The sequence below is a fragment of the Geotrypetes seraphini genome, chromosome 6 (assembly GCF_902459505.1).
Source record: "Geotrypetes seraphini chromosome 6, aGeoSer1.1, whole genome shotgun sequence".
Taxonomy (NCBI): domain Eukaryota; kingdom Metazoa; phylum Chordata; class Amphibia; order Gymnophiona; family Dermophiidae; genus Geotrypetes; species Geotrypetes seraphini.
Window position 1 is genome coordinate 239,032,977 of NC_047089.1, and position 24,722 is coordinate 239,057,698.

A 24,722-nucleotide genomic window follows, 5' to 3' on the forward strand; every position below is an offset into this window, starting at 1 on the left:
TGAGAGGGGAGGAATGATGCTGCACATGGTGGGGGAGGGCAGGAGAAAGAAAAGGGGAAGAATTAGGGTGGAGAAGAGGAAGGGAGAGACGATTGTTGTAAATGAAAAAAAAAAAAATAAGACATCCCCTGAAAATAAGCCCTAATGCATTTTTTGGACCCAAAATTAATATGACACTGTCTTATTTTCGGGGAAACACGGTATTAATACAGTTGGGTCAGTTTCAACTATATAGTTACAAGTACAAGTAGGTCATTGCTGGTTCTTTGTTTTGTCCCGGAAGTTGCATCAGACAACTTAGAAATGTGTTTTTACAATTACTGTTTCAGTTATCTCAGGGTTAACTCCCTGTCTCGGTACAGAAATGCTTTTAGACGTTATCTGAACCTGGGGGTGGCGGTCATGAAATCATAGCGTAAATGGTAGTTGGCTCCAGCATTTTGCTAATTGATACTGGATGGATAAGGTCAATTTGCCTGGTAGACTTTATAGTGTTGCATGCTGGGAATTTTAATTGGAAAGGATTTCTGGTGGAATATCTGCTGGAGGCACCCGGGAGCAGGACGATTAACTCTGTTGGACAGAGGCTGCAGGGATGGGGCAGGGACAGAACTCACAAGGCCAGGACGGAGATAGATCCCGTGGGGGACGGGAACAGATCCGTCCACGCTTCATTCTGTGCTCCAGATTTGTGCGCAGTCCCGAGATGCAACTTCATTGAGTAACGAGCTCTTAACCGTCAATTGTGGTTTATTTATTTACGAAGGGATGCTGATAAATCCTCGACTTTGTAAAGAAAATAAGCTACGGGATTGAAAAAAAAAAAAAAAAAGTATTTATCCCAGGACAAGCAGGCATGATATTCTCACATGTGGGTGACGTCATCTACGGAGCCCCGATGCGGAAGCATTTTCAAGCAAACTTGATTGAAGATTTAAGTTTGCTCTGCTGCTCCACGCATGCGTGCCTTCCTGCTCCACTAGGGGGCGCATCCCCTCGTGGTCTCCAGTTTAGAGAGTTGCGCGGGGACAGAAATCCCACCCGTCCCCACCCGTCCCCGCCAAAGTCCCACCCGTCCCCACCCGTCCCCGTGAGGACTCCCACCCGTCCCCACCCGTCCCCGCGAGGAATCCCTCCGTCCCCACCCGTCCCCGCGAGGAATCCCTCCGTCCCCGCCCGTCCCCGCGAGGAATCCCCTACGTCCCCGCGAGGAATCCCCTACGTCCCCGCCCGTCCCTATAAACTACAGAAATAGTTATTTCATTTAATTATGCTACTGAATTAAAGGCTCTGGTAGAAACCCATTTAAAAATAAGCAAAAAGACTTTATTAATTTGGAAATATTAATTGGGAAGAATACATACTTTGTAAACGGGTTTCTACCAGAGCCTCTAATGTTTATAAATTTTTATCAACACAACTAATATACTACTTTATCCTTAAGCAAAAAAAAAAAAAAAAGAATTTTTTTCCTACCTTTGTTGCCTGGTTTCTGCTTTCTTCATATTCTCATTCAATTCCTTCCATCCACTGCCTCTCTTCTCTCTGTGTCTTCCATTTGCTCTGTTACTGTGCCTCTCCCTTTCTCCCAAATTGGTCTGGCACCCATCTTTTTCCTTCCACTCCCCCCATAGTCTGGCACCTCTGTCTTCTTCCCTGCCAGGGTCTTCTCCCCATTCCCTCTTCCCCATTTCCTTCCAGTGTCCTTCTCCCCCACCATCTTCCCCATGTCCTGTCAGGCAGCATCCTTCTCCCCCCTCTGCCTTCCCCATGTCCTTTCAGCGTCCTTCTCCCCCCTCTGTCTTCCCCATGTCCTTTCAGCGGCCTTCTCCCCCCTCTGTCTTCCCCATATCCTTTCATCGGCCTTCTCCCCCCCTGTTTTCCCCATTTCCTTTCAGTGGCCTTCTCCATCCCTGTTTTCCCCATGTCCTTTCAGTGGCCTTCTCCCCCCTCTGTCTTCCCCATATCCTTTCAGCGGCCTTCTCCCCCCCTGTTTTCCCCATTTCCTTTCAGTGGCATTCTCCACCCCTTTGTCTTCCCCAGTGCTTTCAGGGTCCTTCCCCCCCCTCTGCCTTCCCCATGTCCTTTCAGGGTCCTTCTCCCCCCTCTGTCTTCCCCATGTCCTTTCATCGGCCTTCTCCCCCCCCCCTGTTTTCCCCATTTCCTTTCAGTGGCCTTCTCCACCCCTGTTTTCCCCATGTCCTTTCAGTGGCATTCTCCACCCCTTTGTCTTCCCCAGTGCTTTCAGGGTCCTTCACCCCCCTCTGTCTTCAACATGTGCTTTCAGCATCCTTCCCCCCCTCCTCCCGTTTACCCCATGTCCTTTCAGCGTCCTTCTCCACTCCTTTGTCTTCCCCAGTGCTTTCAGCGGCCTTCTCCCCCCTTAAGCGTCTTTTCTTCTCCACTCCACCTTTCCTCCCTCCCTGCCCCTTACCTTTGTGGCGTTTCCGCACCCGACCGACAACAGAACAGGCCCGGTCGGACAAATCTCCCTGTCTTGTAGCCGCGAATCTAAATTACCTTCTTACAGCAGCTGGAGTATTGAAGCTGCTGTAAGAGGTAATTTAGATTCGCGGCTACAGGGCAGGGAGGTTTGTCGGCCGGGCCTGTTGTCGGTCGATCGGGGGACCTGACCGGCTGTGCACATTCTTCGGGCGGACCGCCCCCCTCCCCCCTCTTTCGTTCGCCATTGCCTTCTTCCTACCTGCCCTGCCGCTCACAGCCGACCGGAAGTCTTCCTGATGTCAGCGCTGACGTCGGAGGAAGGGAGGGCTTTGCTTAAGCCCTCCCTCCGACGTCAGCGCTGACATCGGGAAGACTTCCGTTCGGCTGTGTGCTGCGACAGTGCAGGTAATGAGGAGGAGACTACCCTCGCGGCTCAAATGCAGTGTACTGCGATCCAACCCCGCAGGAACCCCGCGACCCTCGGAGGCGTCCCCACGGGATCCCCGCGACCCTAGGGGGCGTCCCCATGGGATCCCCGCGACCCTAGGGGGCGTCCCCACGGGATCCCCGTGACCCAAAGGGGGAACCCGCGGGATCCCCGCGGGTCCCGCGGGATTCCCGTCATCCCCGTTCCCGTGCAGCTCTCTACTCCAGTTCAAAATTTTCCGCTGAGCCTAGAAGCCGTGTTTTTTCAGGCTCTGCCCCAACTGCCTTCTAGCACCGCGATTTTTTCTTATTTTTCACGATTAAAGTCGCTGTGCGCGAATTCTTGACCTTTTTTACTTGATTCCTGCTTCGTTTTCCACGACCCGGAGGCTTCCGGGTCCCCGTGGCCGCGTGGCTAATCGAGCCGCGGCTACTTTCGATTTAATGTCCCGGCCTTTGACCGGCTTTAAAAAGTGCACCCGGTGCGAGCGGCTTCTTTCTCTCACAGATCCGCATCGCAAAGCCCCTCACCACACGTCACTGGAAAGAGTAAACGGGCGATTCGCGTCGACCCTTTCCACGCCACTCAGTATTTTATAGGCCTCTCTCAGATCTTCCGCTTCCACCACTTCCCTGCCATCATCAATAGCCACTTGTTTTAAAAGCCTCAAAGGGATGTAGCGAAAAGAAAGCGTGTGACGAGACGGGCAGAGGTTAGCCACGCTTCAGTGCCCTTGTAACGATCAAATATGTCCAGGTTTATGTGTTTGCTTTTAATGGCGAAGAAACTAAGACAGGAGCAAGAAAGGCCGGGGAAGGAAAATGGACCGTGCCCGTAGAAAAATTTATATCCGGCCGTAAAATAGTTTGCTATTGAACTGTTATGTTCTCTAGGACTGCCATTACAGAGCAGCACTAAAGCGTCCCTTGGTAGCTATTGAAAAGTGTGTTATTCAGCTGATACTTCCCTAGTATCAGTTGGTAATACATCTCTACAACTCAATATTCGCTGTGATGAACCTTTCAGACCACACACTCTGTGCATGACCTGCATTCAGCAAGAAAGGTCGTGCATATCGTTCTGAGGAAAACGATCTCATTCAGCTCACCCATCACAACCAGAAGTCAATATAGGTGACAGGGATACGGATTACAGCAGGGGGGCCCACCCTTTTTGGGCTTGCGAGCTACTTTTAAAATGACCAAGTCAAAATGATCTACCAACAATAAAATTTTTTTAAAAAACCACAAAGCACACTGTACGCTGAGAAAATGTTAATTATCATTTATATTCCGTGGGTTTTCAAAGAGGTCAAGGCAGATGACTTTATCCAATGTCACCTCAGGGACAACTATGCAAAAATAGACAAATATACCCCCTCCCTTTTTATTAAACTGCAATAGCAGTTTTTAGCGCAGGGAGCTGTCCTGAATGCCCCGCGCTGCTCTCGACGCTCATAGGCTCTCTGCGCTAAAAAACGCTATTGCGGTTTAGTAAAAGGGGGCCATAGTGCAAAATATAGACAGCAGATATAAATTCTCAAAATGGAAACATTTTGATCACTAAATTGAAAATAAAATCATTTTTTCTACCTTTGTTGTCTGGTGATTTTATGAGTCTCTGGTTGCACTTTCTTCTTCTGACTGCATCCAATCTTTCTTTCCTTCTTTCAGCCTGCTGTATGCTTCCTCTCCTCCAGACCTCATTTCCACCATCAACTTTTTCTTCCTCTCTCCCTGCCCCTCCCCTTTCTTTCTGTCTCCCTACCCCCTTTCTTTCTGTCTGTCTTTCTCTCTCCATGCCCCCTTTCTTTCTGTCTTCCTGTTCCCCCCTTTCTTTCTTTCTTTTTCCTTTCTTTCTTTCTGTCTCCCTGCCTGCTCCCAAGCCACTGCCGCCACCATCGGGGAACAGGCCTCCAAACCACCACCGCCGCCATCAGGGAACAGGTCTCCAAACCACCACCACCGCCATCGGGGAACAGGCCTCCAAACCATCACTGCCCCAAGCTCTCCCTGCTTCTCCACACAGAAGCATCGAGCCGCCCAGATTTCCTTTCTCCGATGTCATTTCTGAAGTCAGAGAGGAAGTTCCGGGCTAGCCAGGCAGCAATTGGCTGGCCCGGAACTTCCTCTCCAACGTCAGAATTGACGTTGGGTGTGGAAAGTTGGTCAGCTCGGCGCTTCTGAGTCGGGAAGCAAGTAGAACATGAAGGCAACGCGATCGACTCGTTGAAGTTGTTGCTAGCGGCAGTGAACAAATAGAGGTGCGGGGAAAGGGAAGAGGGAGCACGTGGTGAGAGGAGGAGTGGGAAGAGGCAAGGGGGGAGGGGAGGAGGGGCGCTGGCGACCCCACTAGCATGACCCCTTATTATGCCACTGATTTCTGCCATCCCACCCAACCAGAAAGGCCTTTTTACGATCTCTGTAAACAAGTTTCAAGTTTTTATTAGACTTTGATGAGTTGCTTATTTAGTTTTACTAAGCGAGATACAAAAATCAATAATTAATAAATATAAACATATATTTTTACAGTTTAAAATTTAAAATAATGGGGTAATAACATAAGAATAGCCTTACTGGGTCAGACCAATGGTCCATCTAGCCCAGAAGGCTGTTCTCACGGTGGCCAATCCAGGTCCCTAGTAACTGACGAAAACCCAAGGAGTAGCAACATTCCATACAGAATCAAAAGAATAGCAAGATTCCAGAACCCCAATGAAAGCAACACCCTAGAGCTGAGATTGTGATGTCATAATGCCTCATTCCATAGTGCATCAGAGCCAACCTCATCAGTGATGTTACAATGGCTTGATTGTCTTATACTTGACACACATAAGAGCATAAGAACAACCTTACTGGGTCAGACCAATGGTTTATGAAGCCCAGAAGTCCGTTCTCACAGTGGCCAATCCAGGTCCCTAGTACCTGACGAAAACCCGAGGAGTAGCAACATTCCATACAGAATCTCAAAGAATAGCAACATTCCGGAACCCCAAAGAGTATCAAGATTCCAGGCAGAATCTCAAAGAATAGCAAGATTCTAGAACTCCAAAGAACAGCAACATTCCATGCTACCGATCCAGGGCAAGTAGCGGCTTCCCCCGTTTCTTTCTCAATAACAGACTATGGACTTTTCCTCCTGGAAATTGTCCAAACCTTTCTTAAAACCAGCTACGCTATCAGCTCTTACCACAACTTCTGGCATTGCGTTCCAGAGCTTAACTCTTCTCCGAGTGAAAAAAAATATTTCCTCCTATTGGTTTTAAAAGTATTTCCCTGTAACTTCATCGAGTGTCTTTGTAATTTTTGATGGCGTGAAAAATCGATCCACTTGTACCCGTTCTATTCCACTCAGGACTTTGTAGACTTCAATCCTATCTCCCCTCAGCCGTCTCTTTTCCAAGCTGAAGAGCCCTAACTGTTTTAGTCTTTCCTCATACGAGAGGAGTTCCATCCCCTTTACCATCAAACCGACTAATACAGAAGGGAAGAGGGGACAGAACGACAGTTTAGTATTTTACATTACATTACATTACATTAGGGATTTCTATTCCGCCTGTGCCTTGCGGTTCTAGGCGGATTACAATATAGAAAATATCTGGGACATTCCGGTAGAGTTACATTTCAGGATAAGAGTAAGTTACAGGAACAGTAATGAGTTATGATACTACAATTTCACAGAAGATAATACTTATTACAGAAGATAATACATATAACAGAAGATAATGTATTTTACAGAGGTAATACATGTCAGCTCGATCGGTTAAATCGGGTGTAGTGTAGAAGAAATTACAGTACATTCTAGATCACAGATAAAAAGATGATATAGGTGGGTATTTCCGAAGTCGTTGATTGGGAGCTCATTGGGTGGTGGTTAGAGTGATGGGAGATATTTTTTGAACAGTAATGTTTTTATTTCTTATAAGCACATAAGCACATAAGCATGGCCTCTGCCGAGTCAGACCATAGGTCCATCATGCCCAGCAGTCCGCTCCCGCAGCGGCCCCCCAGGTCAATGACCTGTAGTGATCTATTACTCAAGAGCATTTTGTCTTGTATAGTAACCCTCTAATTGTACCCCTGGATTCCCTTACCCCTCAGGAATTCGTCCAATCCCTTTTTGAAACCCAAAACCGTACTCTGCTCCACCACCCCCTCTGGAAGCGCATTCCAGGTGTCCACCACCCTCTGGGTCCCTTTGCGGAACTCTTTTATGTCTGTTGTTTTGGTCAGTAATTTTGAGATGTCAGAGTCTATTTTAGCTGCCTGTGTCCCCAGGAGGTTGTCGTAAAGTTTCTTACGACGAGTACCGTTGAGTGGAGGGTAGGTGAAAAGCTTCTGTGTTCTTCTTCTTCTTGGTGGGAGGTAGTGGTGAAAACGGTTATTTAGGTAACTGGGTGCCGTGCCGTGGATTACTTTGAAAATGAGACAGTAGAGTTTGAATTGTGTTCTTGCTTTTATTGGTAGCCAGTGGGATTCAAGGTATGCATTGGTAATGTGGTCGTGTTTGCTGAGTGTTTTTAAAGTTCAGAGGAGAGACATAGATGGAAAGAACAATAGGGCGGAGAAAAAAAAGGTGCAATTAGGAAAAGGAGTTTTGTATAAGAACCGGATGTAGGTTAAGGGTTAAAAGTATCTTTAAAAAGGAAAGCTTTTTAGATTACTTTTAAAATGGGTCAGATCGATTTCCTCTCTGAGATGTTGTGGCATGGCATTCCAGAGCTGCGGCGCCAACACCGAGAATATGGGATCCTTTTACTAAGCTGCGATCGCGTTTTTAGCGCATGCTTAGCGCGCGCAGAATTGCCGCACACGCTAGACGCTATCGCCAGCTCAATTCTGCCCATGCTAAATACGCTATCGCAGCTTAGTAAAAGGAGCCCTATGTCTTGATGTCGTGTCCCAATAATTTTCAAGGAGGGGACGGCACTGAGCTGGTGTTAGTTCTAGCCACGTAGCGTGGGTTTAGCGCGCGCGGCAATTCTGCGTGCTCTAAAAACGCTATTACAGCTTAGTAAAAGGAGCCCTATGTCTTGTTGTCGTGTCCCAATAATTTTCAAGGAGGGGACGGCACTGAGCTGGTGTTAGTTCTAGCCGCGTAGCGTGGGTTTAGCGCGCGCGGCAATTCTGCGTGCTCTAAAAACGCTATCGCAGCTTAGTAAAAGGAGCTCTATGTCTTGTTGTCATGTCCCAATAATTTTCAAGGAGGGGACGGCACTGAGCTGGTGTTAGTTCTAGCCGCGTAGCGTGGGTTTAGCGCGCGCGGGGCAATTCTGCGTGCTCTAAAAACGCTATCGCAGCTTAGTAAAAGGAGCCCTATGTCTTGTTGTCGTGTCCCAATAATTTTCAAGGAGGGGACGGCACTGAGCTGGTGTTAGTTCTAGCCGCGTAGCGTGGGTTTAGCGCGCGCGGGGCAATTCTGCGTGCTCTAAAAACGCTATCGCAGCTTAGTAAAAGGAGCCCTATGTCTTGTTGTCGTGTCCCAATAATTTTCAAGGAGGGGACGGTTTGGAGCTTTTTGATTTATAGACCGAAGTGAGCGCGAAGTACCGTATGGGGGTTGAGCAGTTTATCGATGAATTGCGGTTCATTTGTAGAGAGGGTTTTAAATGATAAAAGTAGAATTTTGAAAGCGATTTGATAGTGAATTGGGAGCCAGTGGGATTTAACTAGAAGGGGTGTCACGTGGTCATATTTTTTTGGCATTATGGATGAGTTTGACGGCAATATTCTGAATTATCTGAAGACGCTTTTTTCCTTTTCGTGTGATAGCCTATCGGTAGGGAAATACAGCAATCGAGTTTTGCGATGATTAACGAGTGTATTCGTATATTTTAAAACTTTACGGGAAGGAAATGGATGCAGTGTATACACAATTAGGACTTGTTATTCAAGTCAGGAAGAAAAAAAGATGGAAAAGCATTTTTTGATCATTTGTTAGGGAGAAAGAGTCAATCATAAATTGTACTTTTTATGGAGCGGACCGATCTTTCACTGCTCCATTTCGGCTGCGAGCTCTCTTCCGCCATGTAGCAGCATAAAAATGTCCTTCCAAAACCAGGACCCTGACAAGAAATATGTTTCTTAAAAGATGATTCAATCTCTGGCTCTCTGTTTGTTCTCGACCTCCTGATCTGTAGAATACAAATGTCCCTTCTTCGTTGAAACAGGTACCAGTGCTCTGTCTTCCTGACGTCGAATTTGCTATGAGAATGCGAAGGCTCTTGATTGTTTTGGAAATAATAACCCACTCGGTTCGGATGGCAGGATTCTGGGTAGGGTTACCAGATCTCCAGAGTGGCGTGGCGTAGTGGTTTGCGCTACAGCCTCAGCACCCTGAGGTTGTGGGTTCAAACCCCATGCTGTTCCTTGTGACCCTGGACAAGTCATTAATCCCCCCATTGCCCCAGGTACATTAGATAGATAGGACAGACAGGGAAAATGCTTGAGTGCCTGATTGTAAACCACTTAGATAACTTTGATAGGCAGTATATATATATATATATATATACAGTGGTACCTTGGATTACGAGCATAATCCATTCCAGGAGCATGCTCGTAATCCAAAATGCTTGTACATCAAAGCAAGTTTCCCCATAGGAAGTAAGGGAAACTTGCTTTGATATATTCCCCCCCCCACCTCCCCCCCCCCGAGGCCAGCAACGCTGCTCCCCCCCCCCCCCCACGTTGAACGTGAACTCTCAGACCTTGAGCATGCACACATGCTCAAGGCCCCACAGGAAGCAGATTTTCGGGCACCGGCACCAACGCACAGGATATGCTGGTGCCGGTGCCGATGCGGAGGCTACACTGGAAGTAAGAAGAGGGTTCGGGTGGGTTGGGGGATCTCAGGTTGTGGCAGGAGGGTGCCCGATGGCGGTGGGGGGGGGTGCCCAATGATGGCGGGGGGGTGCCAGATCGCGGGGGGGGGGACGGTGCCGATTCGCGGGGGGGGGCGTTCGTACAGCGAGGCAAGCTCGGTTTACGAGGCACCAAGTTTGCGAATGTTTTGCTCGTCTTGCAAAACACTCGTAAACCGGTGCACTCGTAAACCGAGGTACCACTGTATATATATATATATATAAGTCTTATAGACCATTACATTAACGGGTACTAGAATATATGTGTGTGTGTCTGTCTTTATTTCTTTCTCTCTCTCTCCTTAGCCACTTTCTGTATTTCTGTCTTTCTTTCTTTCTTTTTCCTTGGCTGTCCACCACCACCCCTTGCCTGCTCGCCCTGTCCATTCTCCCTTCCTTTTACCTCCCCTGTGTCCACCACCACCCCTTCACTGCTCTCCTTATCCAGCAGCAGCCCTTCTCCCTTTGTTTTACCTCCCCCCTGCTAGAATATATGTCTGTCTGTCTTTATTTCTGTCTCCCTCCCTCCTGCTATCTGTCTTTCTCCCTGCCCCCTATGCAGCAGCATATCTGTCCCCCCCCTGCAGCTTTAAAAAGGTCTTACTATATGCTACTATGAGAATTATAGTGCCTCAGCTTTGCTGGAACCTGTGTAGCACTCTCATTATGAGAGGAATAGGGTAAGTGTAGAAGGATGATCAAGTTGCCAGGGTAACTGGAGCTAAATATAAGGAGAAAAGAAGAACCGAATAATGCAAAGGAAGCTTTGCATTCTCTGCACTTACAAAAAGGCCAATTTGAGGCATTCTCCACACCTGAAAGAGGGAACCAAAGAGTTGCATCCAGGTTGAAAGTACACGGCTCAGGAGACCGGGAAGGCCCACCGCGGCCTGAAGGCGCCTTAAGCCGCCGCGGCCTCCTCCCGGCAGCCGCCACTTCGCACTGCCTTTGCACCGCCTTTCGCCTCAAGCCGCCGCGGCAGCGTCTAAAGAAACTTCGGCCGGTAGGGCTGTATTGTGAGGTGGAGAGCAGGGAGGCTTGTCTGGCGCGCATGCGCACTCGTGCCGCCACATCCCGACAGATCAGGGATCAGGGAGCACGCAGCGCGCTTAGCGTTTTATTATTATAGATATATAGGGTTACCAAATTTTCAGTTTGGAAAATCTGGATCCCTCCTAGACCCGCCCCCAGGCCCGCACAGTTCCATCCAGCCCTGCCCCCACTGCCTGCTCTCGTCAGGCAGGACATTCGCACATTCACGGATGCCATCTTGCCTGACGCGATGTGCAGGAAAGCTTTTCAAAACCCAAAGTGCCGGGTTTTGAAAAGCCGTCCGGACCCTTAAATATGTAAATACCTTAAATATCTATCTAATTTCTGAACATGTCGTCTGGACGGCTTTTCAAAACCCAATACTTTGTCCGGGTTTTGAAAAGCTTCCAGCGTGGGACTGCGTTGGGAGGGTATCTGCGAATACACGGATTCAACACGAGAACAGGTGGAGGGGACGGGGCTGGGGCGTAACAGGGCATGACTTGGGTGGAACGGGGCAAGGCCGGGTAGATCTGGGTGTGGCTGGAGGCGGAGCCATGGGTCTGGATTTTACAGGAGTAAAATCTGGTAACCCTAATTCAGGTGACTAAGAACTGGCCGGCATTGAGTGCCCCACACAAAGCAAAGGTAGTTCCTTAGGCACAACGCTGTCAGCCCGGGAAGTGGAGGTGATCTAAGTAACTGTTCAGCCATTTGTCAAAAAGATGCAAGATATGATAATGGAGGAAACCTCTGAAGAGATGCAGATACTGGAGAAGGATGCTTCATGGGAAAGTAGAGGGTACATAAAAATCAGTGGTTACTATCTAAAACTGAAATGAAAGGTAAACACAGAGCTCAGAGGTTGTAAGACTGATAGGCAAAGAGAATGTAATGAAGTAAAACAACAACAAAAAAAAATAAAATAGAAAGCTCTGTTGTTCATTGCTGCAAACATCCTGGTTCTTCAGTCTGGAATTCAAAATGGAGCACCATGAGCACCACCTGGTGGATTCATGCAGTACAGGATAGTTTACAATGGGATTCTGCAATAAGTGATGCTTCAGCATTCTCAGGCATGCACTAAGAAGATGTTTTCTTCTCAATGCTGTACAGCAGGGGTGTCAAAGTCCCTCCTCGAGGGCCGCAATCCAGTTGGGTTTTCAGGATTTCTCCAACGAATATGCATGAGATCTATTAGCATACAATGAAAGCAGTGCATGCAAATAGAGCTCATGCCTATTCATTGGGGAAATCCTGAAAACCCAACTGGATTGCGGCCCTCGAGGAGGGACTTTGACACCCCTGCTGTACACTGATGGTATGTAAATTATATCATCAACACCAGCAAAATGCCTCTCTTCCTGTCAGCGTGTGAGCAGGGGTTGATTCATGCTCGGACAAGATGGGAGACATTTTAACAAGAATGTCCATCTGACTTCTCGACATCAGCCCCAACCTGACCACACCTGCAAAAATTTCCTAGTGGGGCCCCTGTCCTTTCCAACCCCCTCAGTTCATCCCCTGTATCCTGCAGCCATCTTAAAATCTTTCATAGTTCAATGTCATTTATCTTCTCTTGTTTTTCTTACTACATTTTATCAGAGCTTCAGACATGCCATTCTCCATGGCTGCCAAATATTTCTTTATGGCTATGGCTTCTTCATTAGCCCCACATTATATTCTTATTTTTCTCATGTTTTTCTATTTTATATTTTTTTTTATCAAACTCTTAAAGTGCTCTATGCAAACGTCAATAACTTAGTATTTTTATTAAAAACTTATCTGAATTATTGCCTTTGCTTTTATCTTTTATCGCATCGGGAAGGGACCTGTCACATCGACATGTCTCGCCGTTAGGCTGCTTCAAGAAAAGTCCCCCTTTTTCCAACTTATCTGTACCATCCCGATCCACATAGCTATGTGGATCGAGAGACTACCTGGTGGTCTAGCAGGCTTTCGGGGCAAGAGCGATCTTCCTACGCTCTTGCCCCGTGTAGATCGCCAACAGGAAATGGCTGCCGTGAGCTCCCGTCATAGTCTCGAGAGACTACAGGAACTCACGGACTACAGGAACTCAGAGCCGGACGAGAAGATATTCGCGTTTTTTCTCAATTCACGGTCCGGCTCTGCCCCTATCCCCCGCGAATACTGAGGGAGACATTTTTTTAAAACATGCTAAAATGTAGTATGCTTTTTTACAGCATGCATGCAGTTCAGGCTCCCCTGGGAGAACAGTATAGAAAATTGAATCCTATATAATAAAACGCTAGCCACGCATGCGAACTCCTATCGGCGTGCTTCCATGATCAGTAGGTCTGTGGCTGCAGGAGTGCGCATGCGCGAATCCCCAGCACCTACCTACACTGGGTGGAAGGACTGGACTGGACCCCAGCGTTGGACATCCTGCTCTCCTGTCGGCTCCTCTCATGAGCTGCACCAGCGTCGGAGAAGGCTTCCGACGCTGGCGGGGATTGAGAGGAGCAGCGGCGACACCTCAAGGGGCGGGAATGGAAGCGCCGAAAAAAGACTCCAGCTGCTACTTTCTTTGCGGTCCCGACTCCAAACGCCGATTCAAGCAGCGTGTGCAGCACTCTACACACGCTGCTTCGGGGCCTTCTACTGCCCTGATTTGCTCTGCCGCGTCTCTGATGATGTCATCAGGGACATGCCGGAGTAAATCAGGGCAGTAAAAGGCCCCGAAGCAGCATGTGTAGAGGGCTGCACACGCTGCTGGAGTCGCAGGTTTGTTGGGAAAGGGGAGCAGGAGAGAAGACATGCACAGCCACTTGCAGCAGGGGCTTAGAGGGCAAGAGAGCTGCAATCGGACAGACTGAGGAAGGAAATGTTCAGATAAAGAAGGGCTGAGACTGAAGAAGGAAAGAAAATTGGAGAGACTGAGGAAGGAAATGTTCAGAGAAAGAAGGGCTGAGACTGAAGAAGGAAAGAAAATTGGAGAGACTGAGGTAAGAAATGTTCAGAGAAAGAAGAGCTGAGACTGAAGAAGGAAAAAAAAAATAGGAATAAATACCTACAGGGAAACACAAGATCAGGAGCATACAGAGAAAAAAATACAGCATAGAGGTTTTCAGGAATAAGGAACACATAGAGAAAGTAGAGCAGAGACCCCTGCAAGAAGAGAAAAAGAGCAAAGAGACTGGGAATGAGAAAGAGAGCAGACATGTGTGCAGGAGAAAAAGGGAGGCAGTAATGTTACAGCTGGAGAGTGCAAAGAGAGGAAGAAAGCAGAGACAGCGCTACACAGGGAAATAGAGGGGAAGAGAGACAGAAAGAAAAAAAAAAAAGACAGACATATATTCTAGCACCCGTTAATGGAACGGGCTTAAAGACTAGTAAGTAAATAATTTTTATGCCCATTCTGTTACCCCTTAGCAAGTTTCAAGTTTTATTTTAATTTGATGAATCACTTTTTTAGATTTACTAAGCGAGATACAACATTAATAAAAATATAAGCATAAATTTTAAACATATCATTTAAAATGGGGGGTTAGACCAACAGACTTACAGACTATACAACACACAATTGACTACTTTTGTTGCATTACAGTAAGGGTCATGTTTCTTCCCTTTTCATTAGATTTCTTTACACATCCAAGGAGGGTGGGTGGGGGAAGGGAAATGTACGTGGAGGACTTAAATTATTTAATTCTAATATTGAAATCACATCATATGTATTATTGTATTACTAATTAAGATGAGGAAGGGAGTAAATGATTGTTTAATGTAATAATTGTATAGTTATTAGTGCGTTTTATGCAGTATTTATGATTTACCAATTGTATTGCACGATCAAAGTTTGAAAATCAATAAAGATTTAAACACAAGGTAAAAAGGGACAGAACTACAATTCAATGCTTTAAAGTACAGAGGAGAACCATAGATGGAAAAAACAGGTGGGGAAAAGTAGAAACTAGGAAGGCCCAGTGGTTTTACTGCTAGTTTTCCCCAAACTAAAAATTATTACTGCATTTAGGGTTACCAGATTTCCAGGAACGAAAATCTGGGCCCATGGCCCCGCCCTCAGGCCCACCTAGTTCCGCCCACCCCGCCCTGTTCACCTTGAGTCACGCCCCATTCCACTCTCAGCCCCACCACCTCGACATGCTTGCTTGTCAGGACAAAGTGACGGGTTTTCAAAAGCCATCCGGACTCCCGGACACATCCTCGAAAAGGAGGACATGTCCGACGACATCCGGACGTCAGGTAACCCTAACTGCATTGGGAGTACGATTAGCACAGGAAAATCAGCAGTAAATCGCTATGCAATGGTGGATTAAGTGCTTTGTGCAAGGTCTCAATGAGTGGCAATGGGATTTGAAACCTGGCTTTCCTGCCTGCTGCTCGAACCATTAGGTGCAGCTAATACAGCCCATACATATTCCAAATGAATTTGGTAATTGAAAAAGGTGTCAGGTCAAAAGCGCGCCGGGACAAAGGCGCGCCCAGACAATTGAGCGCAGCGCGTAGGCGCGCGCCGCTCAAAATTTCTGTTTTTAGGGCTCCGACGGGGGGGCGTGGGGGGAACCCCCCCACTTTACTTAATAGACATCGCGCCACGTTGTGGGGGCATTGTGGGGGGTTTGGGGGGTTGTAACCCCCCACATTTTACTGAAAACTTCACTTTTTCCCTGTTTTTAGGGAAAAAGTTAAGTTTACAGTAAAATGTGGAGGGTTACAACCCCCCAAACCCCCCACAACGCTGGCGCAATCTCTATTAAGTAAAGTGGGGAGGGTTCCCCAACAAAAACCCCCGTCGGAGCCCCTAAAAACTGTAATTTTGAGCGGCGCGTGTCTCCGCGCTGCGCTCAATTGTCCGGGCGCACCTTTGTCTTTCGCACCGTTGTCTATGAACCATTGAAAAATAATAAACTAAAGGCCGAAAAATCTGAAGACTGGTGACCATTTGGCGACCTACCATAAGAAAAATCTGATAAACAAAGGCAATGTCATATGTTCTGTTTTGTTGCCCATTCCTTTCATTTACCTCTTCTGAGATATCTACACACTACCAGCAGGGGTTCTCCTGTCCCAATTAAAATTTCTCTAACCTTTTCTTTGGCTCTGCGTTTGGTCACCTTATCCATCCAGTCATTCTCTTGATCCAGCATGTCAATGAAAGCCCATCGAATCCCTTCAGTTAGCTCCTCCATCTGGAAGAAAACAAGTCACAGTGAAAGACAATTGGGAGCATGAGCTCAGAACTTAGTAACATAGTACAGGGTTAGGCAATCCCGGTCTTCGAGAGCCGGAGCCAGGTCAGGTTTTCAGGATCTCCACCATGAATATGTATGAGATGGATTTGCATGCACTGCCTCCTTGAGCTGCAAATCTATCTCATGCATATTTATTGTGGATATCCTGAAAACCTGACCTGGCTCCGGCTCTCAAGGACCAGAATTGCCTACCCCTGACATAGTAGATGACGGCAGATAAAGACCCGAATGGTCCATCCAGTCTGCCCAACCTGATTCAATTTTTTTTTAAAATTTTAATTTTTTTTCCTTCTGAGCTATTTCTGGGCAAGAATCCAAAGCTCTACCCGGTACTGTGCTTGGGCCCCAGCTACTGAAGTCTCCGTCAAAGCTCACTCCAGCCCATCCGCATTATCCCAGCCATTGAAGCCCTCCCCAGCCCATCCTCAACCAAACAGCCATATACAGACACAGGCCGTGCAAGTCTGCCCAGTACTGGCCTACGATAGAACTAAAATCCAAATACAGTGGTACCTTGGTTTGCGGGCATAATTCATTCCAAAAGCATGCTTGTAATCCAAAGCGCTCGTATATCAAAGCAAATTTCCCCATAGGAAATAATGGAAACTCGGACGATTCGTTCCACATCCCCAAAACTTTAATAGAAAATAGAGTACTGTACGTACTTGTATTTCAAGATCTCACCCGTTTCAAACAGTCGCTACACTGCGGGTGAACTGGGCGTGATGCTTTTATTACGTTCAGCCTCTCTCAGCCTGAGATGTGCCTATGTTGCGCGCGCCTGAACTGCGGGCGCATGTATTATATTCAGCCGCGATCAGTAATGCGATGCGCATATATTGTGTGTATTTGACGCCACACACTTATATGTGCTCGTACTGCAGGGGTGTGAAAGTCCCTCCTCGAGGGCCGCAATCCAGTCGGGTTTTCAGGATTTCCCCAATAAACATGCATGAGATCTATTTGCATGCACTGCTTTCATTGTATGCTAATAGATCTCATGCATATCCGTTGGGGAAATCCTGAAAACCTGACTGGATTGCGGCCCTCGAGGAGGGACTTTGACACCCTCGTTTATCGAGTTAAAATTTAAGAAAATGTTCTGCTCGTCTTGCAAAACACTCGGAAACCATGTTACTCGCTATCCAAGGTTTGGCTGTACATCCTTACTGAATTCATGGAATATATTCCAGTTGCAACAAAAAGCTTTCCCCCCTCCAATACAAATTAGGGAACAGGAGGCTCAGATGTAATCATTAGTGAAGACCTGAAAGCTGCCAATCAAGTGGAGAAGGCTTCATCCAAGGCTAGACAAATGTTGGGATGTATCCTTAGAAGTTACGTCAGCCGGAAGCCCGAGGTCATAATGCCATTGTACAGAACCATGGTGAGACCTCATCTGGAATACTGTGTGCAATTCTGGAGGCCACGCTACCGTAAAGATGTACTGAGAGTCGAGTCGGTTCAGCGTATGGCCACCAGGATGGTCTCAGGGCTCAAGCATCTCTCATACGAGGAGAGGCTAAATAAATTGCGGCTGTACTCTCTCGAGGAACGAAGGGAGAGGGGAGACATGATTGAGACGTTTAAGTATATCACCGGTCGTATCGAGGAGGAAGATGATATTTTCTTTCTTAAAGGACCCTCGGCCACAAGGGGGCATCCGCTAAAAATCAGGGGCGGGAAATTTCATGGCGACTTCAGGAAGTATTTCTTCACCGAAAGAGTGGTTGATCATTGGAATAGACTTCCTGTGCAGGTGGTCAAGGCCAGCAGCGTGCCAGATTTTAAGAATAAATGGGATGCGCATGTGGGATCTCTAAGAGGGTAATAGTGGGGGGAGAGTCATCAGAATAGGCAGACTTGATGAGATATAGGATATCTGGGAGAATAAATTTAGGGAAGGGGATCTTTATTGTGGGCAGACTAGATGGGCTATGGCCCTTTTCTGCCATCATTTTTCTATGTTTCTATGATGTCAACACTTTCTCTGTTGTGTTCACTGCATTCATGTAATTGGAGCAGAAGAATGCCCAATGGCCTGTTACTCATACGATAACTTTATACTGAAGTCTCAGAAATAATACCCTTCACTGAGAAACATGTAGCTATTTCTTATTAAGATCATAAAGTCATACAGCGCAGTTCTATAACTGGGCTTGTGCAGTTGCATACACTCCCCCAAAGTCCATATATGGTGCCTTACGTTGCGCGCTCCAATAATTGGCAGTTAATGTCTCGTAATTGACACCAATCGGCGCTAATTAAAAGTTAAGTTTCAAGTTTTCTTACAATTTTGATGCATCGCAATATCTTAATTTCAAAGCGATTTACAATTAACAATAGGGGTCCAAGTTATTAAAATACCACAAAAACATAGGCGTTAAAAACTTGCACATAAAAGGTCAAAACAATAGAAGGGTGGGAGCCTAATAAAAGTATGAATGAAGGAGTCTCATCAAAGTCTAAGGCTAGATTCGCTAAGCTCACTGTTGTTGGGCGATCCGTGGCCGAGTCTTGCCGGGCGGCCGATTCACTAAACAGTCCTCATGCAAATTATGTGAGTGGACGCCCGCCCCACACCGACCCCACGGATCGCCGCAGAGTGATCCAAACGCACGTGCAGACTATCCACTTTGTTTGTAGCTGTGACCCGCGCGTGCGCTTGCTCTCCACACAAGCGAGGTCAAAATAAAGGGGGAGGGGTGGCATAGGTACGGACAGGTTCCGAAAGGAAATTGCGCAGGCAGAATGGAACAAAGCACGCTTTGCAGCCAGCCTATGGAACAGAGCACGCTTTAAACCCATGAGTTAAAACCAGGGGATCGCAGAGAAGCAGGGCGGCAGAGAGCAGGGAGATTTCAGGGATTTCAGGGCGGCAGAGAGCAGGGAGATTTCAGGGATTTCAGGGCGGCAGGGAGATTTCAGGGATTTCAGGGCGGCAGAGATCAGGGAGATTTCAGGGATTTCAGGGCGGCAAAGAACAGAGAGATTTCAGGGCGGCAGAGAGCAGGGAGATTTCAGGGATTTCAGGGCAACAGAGAGCAGGGAGATTTCAGGGATTTCAGGGTGGCAGAGAGCAGGGAGATTTCAGGGATTTCAGGGCGGCAGAGAACAGAGAGATTTCAGGGCGGCAGAGAGCAGGGAGATTTCAGGGATTTCAGGGTGGCAGAGAGCAGGGAGATTTCAGGGATTTCAGGGCGGCAGAGAACAGAGAGATTTCAGGGCGGTAGAGAGCAGGGAGATTTCATGGATTTCAGGGCGGCAGAGAGCAGGGAGATTTCTGGGATTTCAGGGTGGCAGAGAGCAGGGAGATTTCAGGGATTTCAGGGCGGCAGAGAACAGAGAGATTTCAGGGCGGTAGAGAGCAGGGAGATTTCATGGATTTCAGGGCGGCAGAGAGCAGGGAGATTTCTGGGATTTCAGGGCGGCAGAGAACAGAGAGATTTCAGGGATTTCAGGGCGGCAGAGAGCAGGGAGATTTCAGGGATTTCAGGGTGGCAGAGAGCAGGGAGTTTTCAAGGATTTCAGGGCGGCAGAAAGCAGGGAGATTTCAGGGATTTCAGGGTGGCAGAAAGCAGGAGAATCGACAGGAACAGTAAGTGACTAGTTCTCAGCAGTCGCTTCTTTTTGGATCAGCCAGCCCAATCGGTGTTCCTTCTTCTGCTTAGTGAACCGCTGCCTTCCTACTTAAGCATGCCATTTCCTCCTCATTTGCATGTGCGGATCAGTTCAGGTGCGGATCAGATCGGGCAGAAGGTTAGTGAATCAGGTCAGGGTCGGAGAAGGCTCGCAAACTGGTCGGGACATGATCGGCGAGCTTAGTGAATTTAGCCCTAAAGGTATTCTGATTTCTTGAGGCCTAAAAAAAAGGAAACAGTAAGTTCTGCAAAACGAAGAAGCGAGTAAATCCCGTGCATGAATTACGTCTCAAAGGCATCCTTATACAGCCAGCATTTTAACAACTTGGAAAGCATGATTCTATAAAAAAAAAAAAAAGCATGCACCAGTTCTAGTGTGTGAATTTGAAAAGGGGCCATGGCCAGGGGAGGGGCATAGGCAAATTTTGGGCACTCAGTGGCGTAGTAAGGGTGTGTGGGGGGGAGTGCGGTCTGCCCCGGGCATGGCGGCACCCCTTCTCCTCTCGACTCCTCCCCTGCTCACTTCCTTGCTTGCTCTCCGCTCCTCTCCTTGCCGCTCGCACCCCCCATACCTTTTTGGCGCCCTCTCTGACCTCACTTCTGGGACCCGCGCCTAAAAAGTGACGTCAAAGGGAGCCGACGCCGACGTGGGCAGCATGCTAATCAACGCCGGAGAAGTTTAAAAGGTACGGCAAAGTGGATGGGGGCGCGCACAGGTGGCGGGGGGGGGCAGTGAAGAGGGCAAGGGAGGAGGAGCCACCATCCCGGACGCCGCTCACCCTTACTACACCACTGTGGGCACCGCTAAAAGTCAGGTGCAGTGTTATAGAACAGGCCCGATATGCGCACAAGTTAGGCAAGGGGATTTAGGCCTGGTTTTCCTTGGCCTCAATGGGTGCACCTAGATATTATTTGACTCGCTGATGCTCAGCGCCATTCTAGTCGGCACCGATATTTTTTGGGGCGCTATATATAGAATCAGGCCCATCTTACACACGGAAGTGGTACCTTTACACACACTAAACATGACATGAGACCATAAGAATAGCCTTACTGGATCAGACCAACGGTCCATCAAGTGCAGTAGCCCGTCCTTACGGTAGCCAATCCAGGTCACTAGTACTCAAAGAATAGTTAAGCTCCGGAACTCATTGTCAGCGTAGCTAGATTTAAAAAAGGTTTGGACAAGTTCCTGGAGGAAAAGTCCACAGTCTGCTGTTGAGACAGACAAGGGGAAGCCACTGCTTGCCCTGGATCGGTAGCATGGAATGTTGCTACTTTTTGGAGTTCTAGAATCTTGTTGCTCTCCGGGATTCCGGAATCTTGCTATTCTTTAGGATTCTGAATGGAATGTTGCTACTCTTTGGATTTCTGGCCACTGCTGGCCTGACCTGTGGCTATTGTTATGTTCTTATATTTAGTAAGAGGGTCATCAAACACTCACCAAACATGGGGAAGGTGTGGCTCACTGGTAGAGCTGCTGCCTTTGCACCCAGAAGTTGTGAATCAAATTCCAGTGCAAGTGAAGTAGTAAAGGGGGGAGAGGAGACAGTCCATCCCAAGGGCCGCCTTGGTGGAGGGGCACCGGCACTCGTCCTCCTTTCCACCCCTACGCACCCCTTCTGTTTATCTCTTTAACATTCGGGGCACAAGCAACAACCCCCAACCTGCTGCTCGTACCAGCATCAGCTCTTCCTCTGACATCACTTCCTGGACCCACGCCTAGGAAGTAGCGTCAGGGGACGAACCAATGCTGGCGTGAGAAGCAGGGTGAGGTTGCTGCTCGTGCCGTAAATGTTAAAGAGGTGAAGGGGCACATGCGTGCAGCAGGAGGGGGCGGGGAAGGAGCAGATGGGGGTGGGGCCTCCCTGCCCCAGGCGGCCCTCACCCTTGCTACGCCACTGCCCAGTGTTGCTCCTTGTGACCCTGGGCAAGTCACTCAATCCTCCAGTGCCCACCACTTTGAAAGTTAGGTTTGAATGCCAAAAGCCACAAAAAGGCAGTATGCAAATCCAGTATCCTGTAGTGGCCAACCCAGGTCCCAAATCCCTGGCAGAAACCCAAAGAGTAGCAACATTCCAGAGCTGAGATTGTGATGTCATAATGCCTCATTCCACCAATGCCTAAGAGCCAACCTCATCAGTGATGTCACAATGGCTTGACTGTCCTATACTTGGCTCACATAAGAATATAAGTACAGTGGTACCTTGGTTTGCGATCATAATTCGTTCCAGAAGCATGCTCACAATCCAAAGCACTCGTATATCAAAGCTTATTTCCCCATAGGAAATAATGGAAACCAGATGATTCATCCCACAACCCAAAAATGAATGTACCTGAATAAAATAAAAAGGAGAAAGACGCTGAGCCGCCAGAGGAGGAGGAAAAGGAAAAGAGCCACAGCCTGGGTGGCTCCCCGGTTCTCCTGTCTTAGCAGCCACCGTTGCTTCCGGAGCTGGGTTCGGTACTGCTGCAGAAGCAGGCGTGGCACTGTGTGGAGCAGAAGCGGTGAATCCGCAGGTGGTATTCGCCATGCTTTCCCAGGCTCCGCAGCGTCCCGGTGCACGCCCTGCAGGAACGTAAACACCACCAGCACTGGCCGGACCTGTACGCACACGCTGAGCCCGCCTCCTGGAACTCCAAACGCGCAAAGTACAGGAGTTCTAACCAGGCGCGTGAGCTGCACAGAAACAGCCCGCCTCGAGCGAACGCGTGCACCCTCCCGTCTCCGGAGGAAGGCGCGCTCACCAGTACCTTCCTCAGATCCGGTCACCTCGCAACAAGGACACACTCCCAGCGGGAAGAAGGTATTTGACTGCTCGTTTTGCGAGTCAGAAATTTAGCAAATGTTTTGCTCGTCTTGCAAAACGTTCGCAAACTGCGTTACTCGCAAACCGAGGTTTGACTGTATTGCCATACTGGGACAGACCAAATGTCTATCAAGCCCAGTATTCTGTTTTCAACAGTGGCCAACCCAGGTCCCAAGTACTTGGCAGAAACCCAAAGAGTAGCAACATTCCAGAGCTGAGATTGTGATGTCATAATGCCTCATTCCACCAGTGCCTAAGAGCCAACCTCATCAGTGATGTCACAATAGCTTGATTGTCCTATACTCAGCTCACATAAGAATTGCCATATTGGGACAGACTTAAGGTGTGGCTCATTGGTTGAGCTGCTGCCTAGTCTGCACCCAGAGGTTGTAAGAACAAATCCCAGTGCTGCTCCTTGTGACTCTGGCCAAGTCACTCAATCCTCCAGTGCCCACCGCTTTCAATGTCAGCTCTGAAATGCCAAAGCCACAAAAAGGCAGTATACAAGTCAAGTTTCAAGTTTATTTACATTTGATGGATCGCTTATTACAATATCTAAGCGATGTACAGATTAAAAACCAACAGGTTTTGGTAATACATTTAATATAGTGGGACAAGACATTAGACAGAGGAATTGGACATACATGAATAAGTGGGTAAGAGGGGAAAAAGTTACAATTGTAATATTTAGTGAAATAACATAAAAAGGGAAGCACATTAGGTAAGAATGGGATAGATATGTAAAAAAATTTTGTTAATTATTATAAAAATGCAGGAAATTGGAATATGTTTATCATAAATCAAATGCATCTTGAAATAAATATGTTTTTAAAATTTTTTTAAAAGAAGTGATGTCTTTTTCAAGTTTAATAAAATTTGGAAGGGCATTCCACAAGGAAGGTGCTACTACTGAGAACATATCATTTCTTCTTGTGCCGATAACCCTCAAAGTCCCCATTTCCTGCATGCGTGTTAACTGAATTTAATCCACAACACTGTGTGCTGGGCCAAAATGTAGCAGGCCAGTATGCAAATGAACTGGCTTAAATCCTGCAATGAAATTGTAAAAATGTCTCCGTCTGACTTGCAATTTATTTTTCGTTCCTGTGTCAGCGGAAAAATAGGAAAACTGTGGCATTTCTTTCATTTATTCTGCAGTTCCACTTTTTTTTTTTTTAAATCTCTGTTATCAATATTCTTGGCACCATAAGGGACAAGCAAAATATCACTAAAACTGCACCGAGGAGGAGATGGATCGCTCACCAGGGAAAAAGATACTTTATAACATATCGATCGCAGCTCACTAACTCAATAAACGTGGTGTACCATTGCAAAGTGTAGACTATTACGGAGGGGAGATAAACCTCAGTGGCTGCTCTGCTGTTGTGGCCAGGCTTGCACGACAAGGAAGAATCTGGAGGGATGAATGGAAGGCAGGACAAAATGCCGTGTTTCCCCGAAAATAAACCCTACTGATATTACTATTATCAATTATTTCTTTAGCGCTACCAGATGCATGCAGCCAAAACCCCGCTGACACTTCCATCTCTCCCTCCCATTAGAACGCCGCTGACTGCGAGACCGATATAGCTTGCAAATGGCAGCGTCTTGCAATACGAGTACATATAGTATACATGCGTCACATCGCCACAACTGAGCCAATGGTTCTTCTCTCTCTGACGCTGTGGGAGTGTAGTGACTGTTCTAAATGAGCGAGGTCTTGCAATACGAGTACATACAGTATACACGTGTCACATCATCACAACTGAGCCGATGGTTCTTCTCGCTCTGAAGCTGTTCTAAATGAGCGAGGTCTTGCAATACAAGTACATACAGTATACACGTGTCACAACTAAACCGATGATTCTTCTCTCTCTGACGTTGCGGGAGTGTAGTGACTGTTCTAAACGAGCAAAGTCTTGCAATACGAGTACATACAGTATACACGAGTCACATCATCACAGCTGAGCCGATGGTTCTTCTCTCTCTGACGCTGCGGGAGTGTAGTGACTGTTCTAAATGAGCAAAGTCTTGCAATACGAGTACATACGGTATACACGCGTCACATCATCACAGCTGAGCCGATGGTTCTTCTCTCTCTGACGCTGCGGGAGTGTAGTGACTGTTCTAAACGAGCGAGGTCTTGCAATACGAGTACATACAGTATACACGCGTCACATCATCACAACTGAGCCGATGGTTCTTCTCTCTCTGACGCTGCGGGAGTGTAGTGACTGTTCTAAATGAGCAAAGTCTTGCAATACGAGTACATAC

The 24,722-nt window shown here is 47.5% G+C and overlaps 1 protein-coding gene across 2 annotated transcripts in view; it reads right to left on the reverse strand.

Annotated features, from left to right (window-relative positions):
* The window catches only part of PHEX (phosphate regulating endopeptidase homolog X-linked), a 188,945-nt gene that overhangs the window by 59,107 nt on the left and 105,116 nt on the right, over positions 1–24,722 (reverse strand). For both annotated transcript variants that reach the window (XM_033949946.1, XM_033949945.1), the window contains one exon: positions 15,833–15,934. In XM_033949946.1, the coding sequence (XP_033805837.1) occupies positions 15,833–15,934 (102 nt within the window). The remainder of the gene's footprint in view (positions 1–15,832; positions 15,935–24,722) is intronic.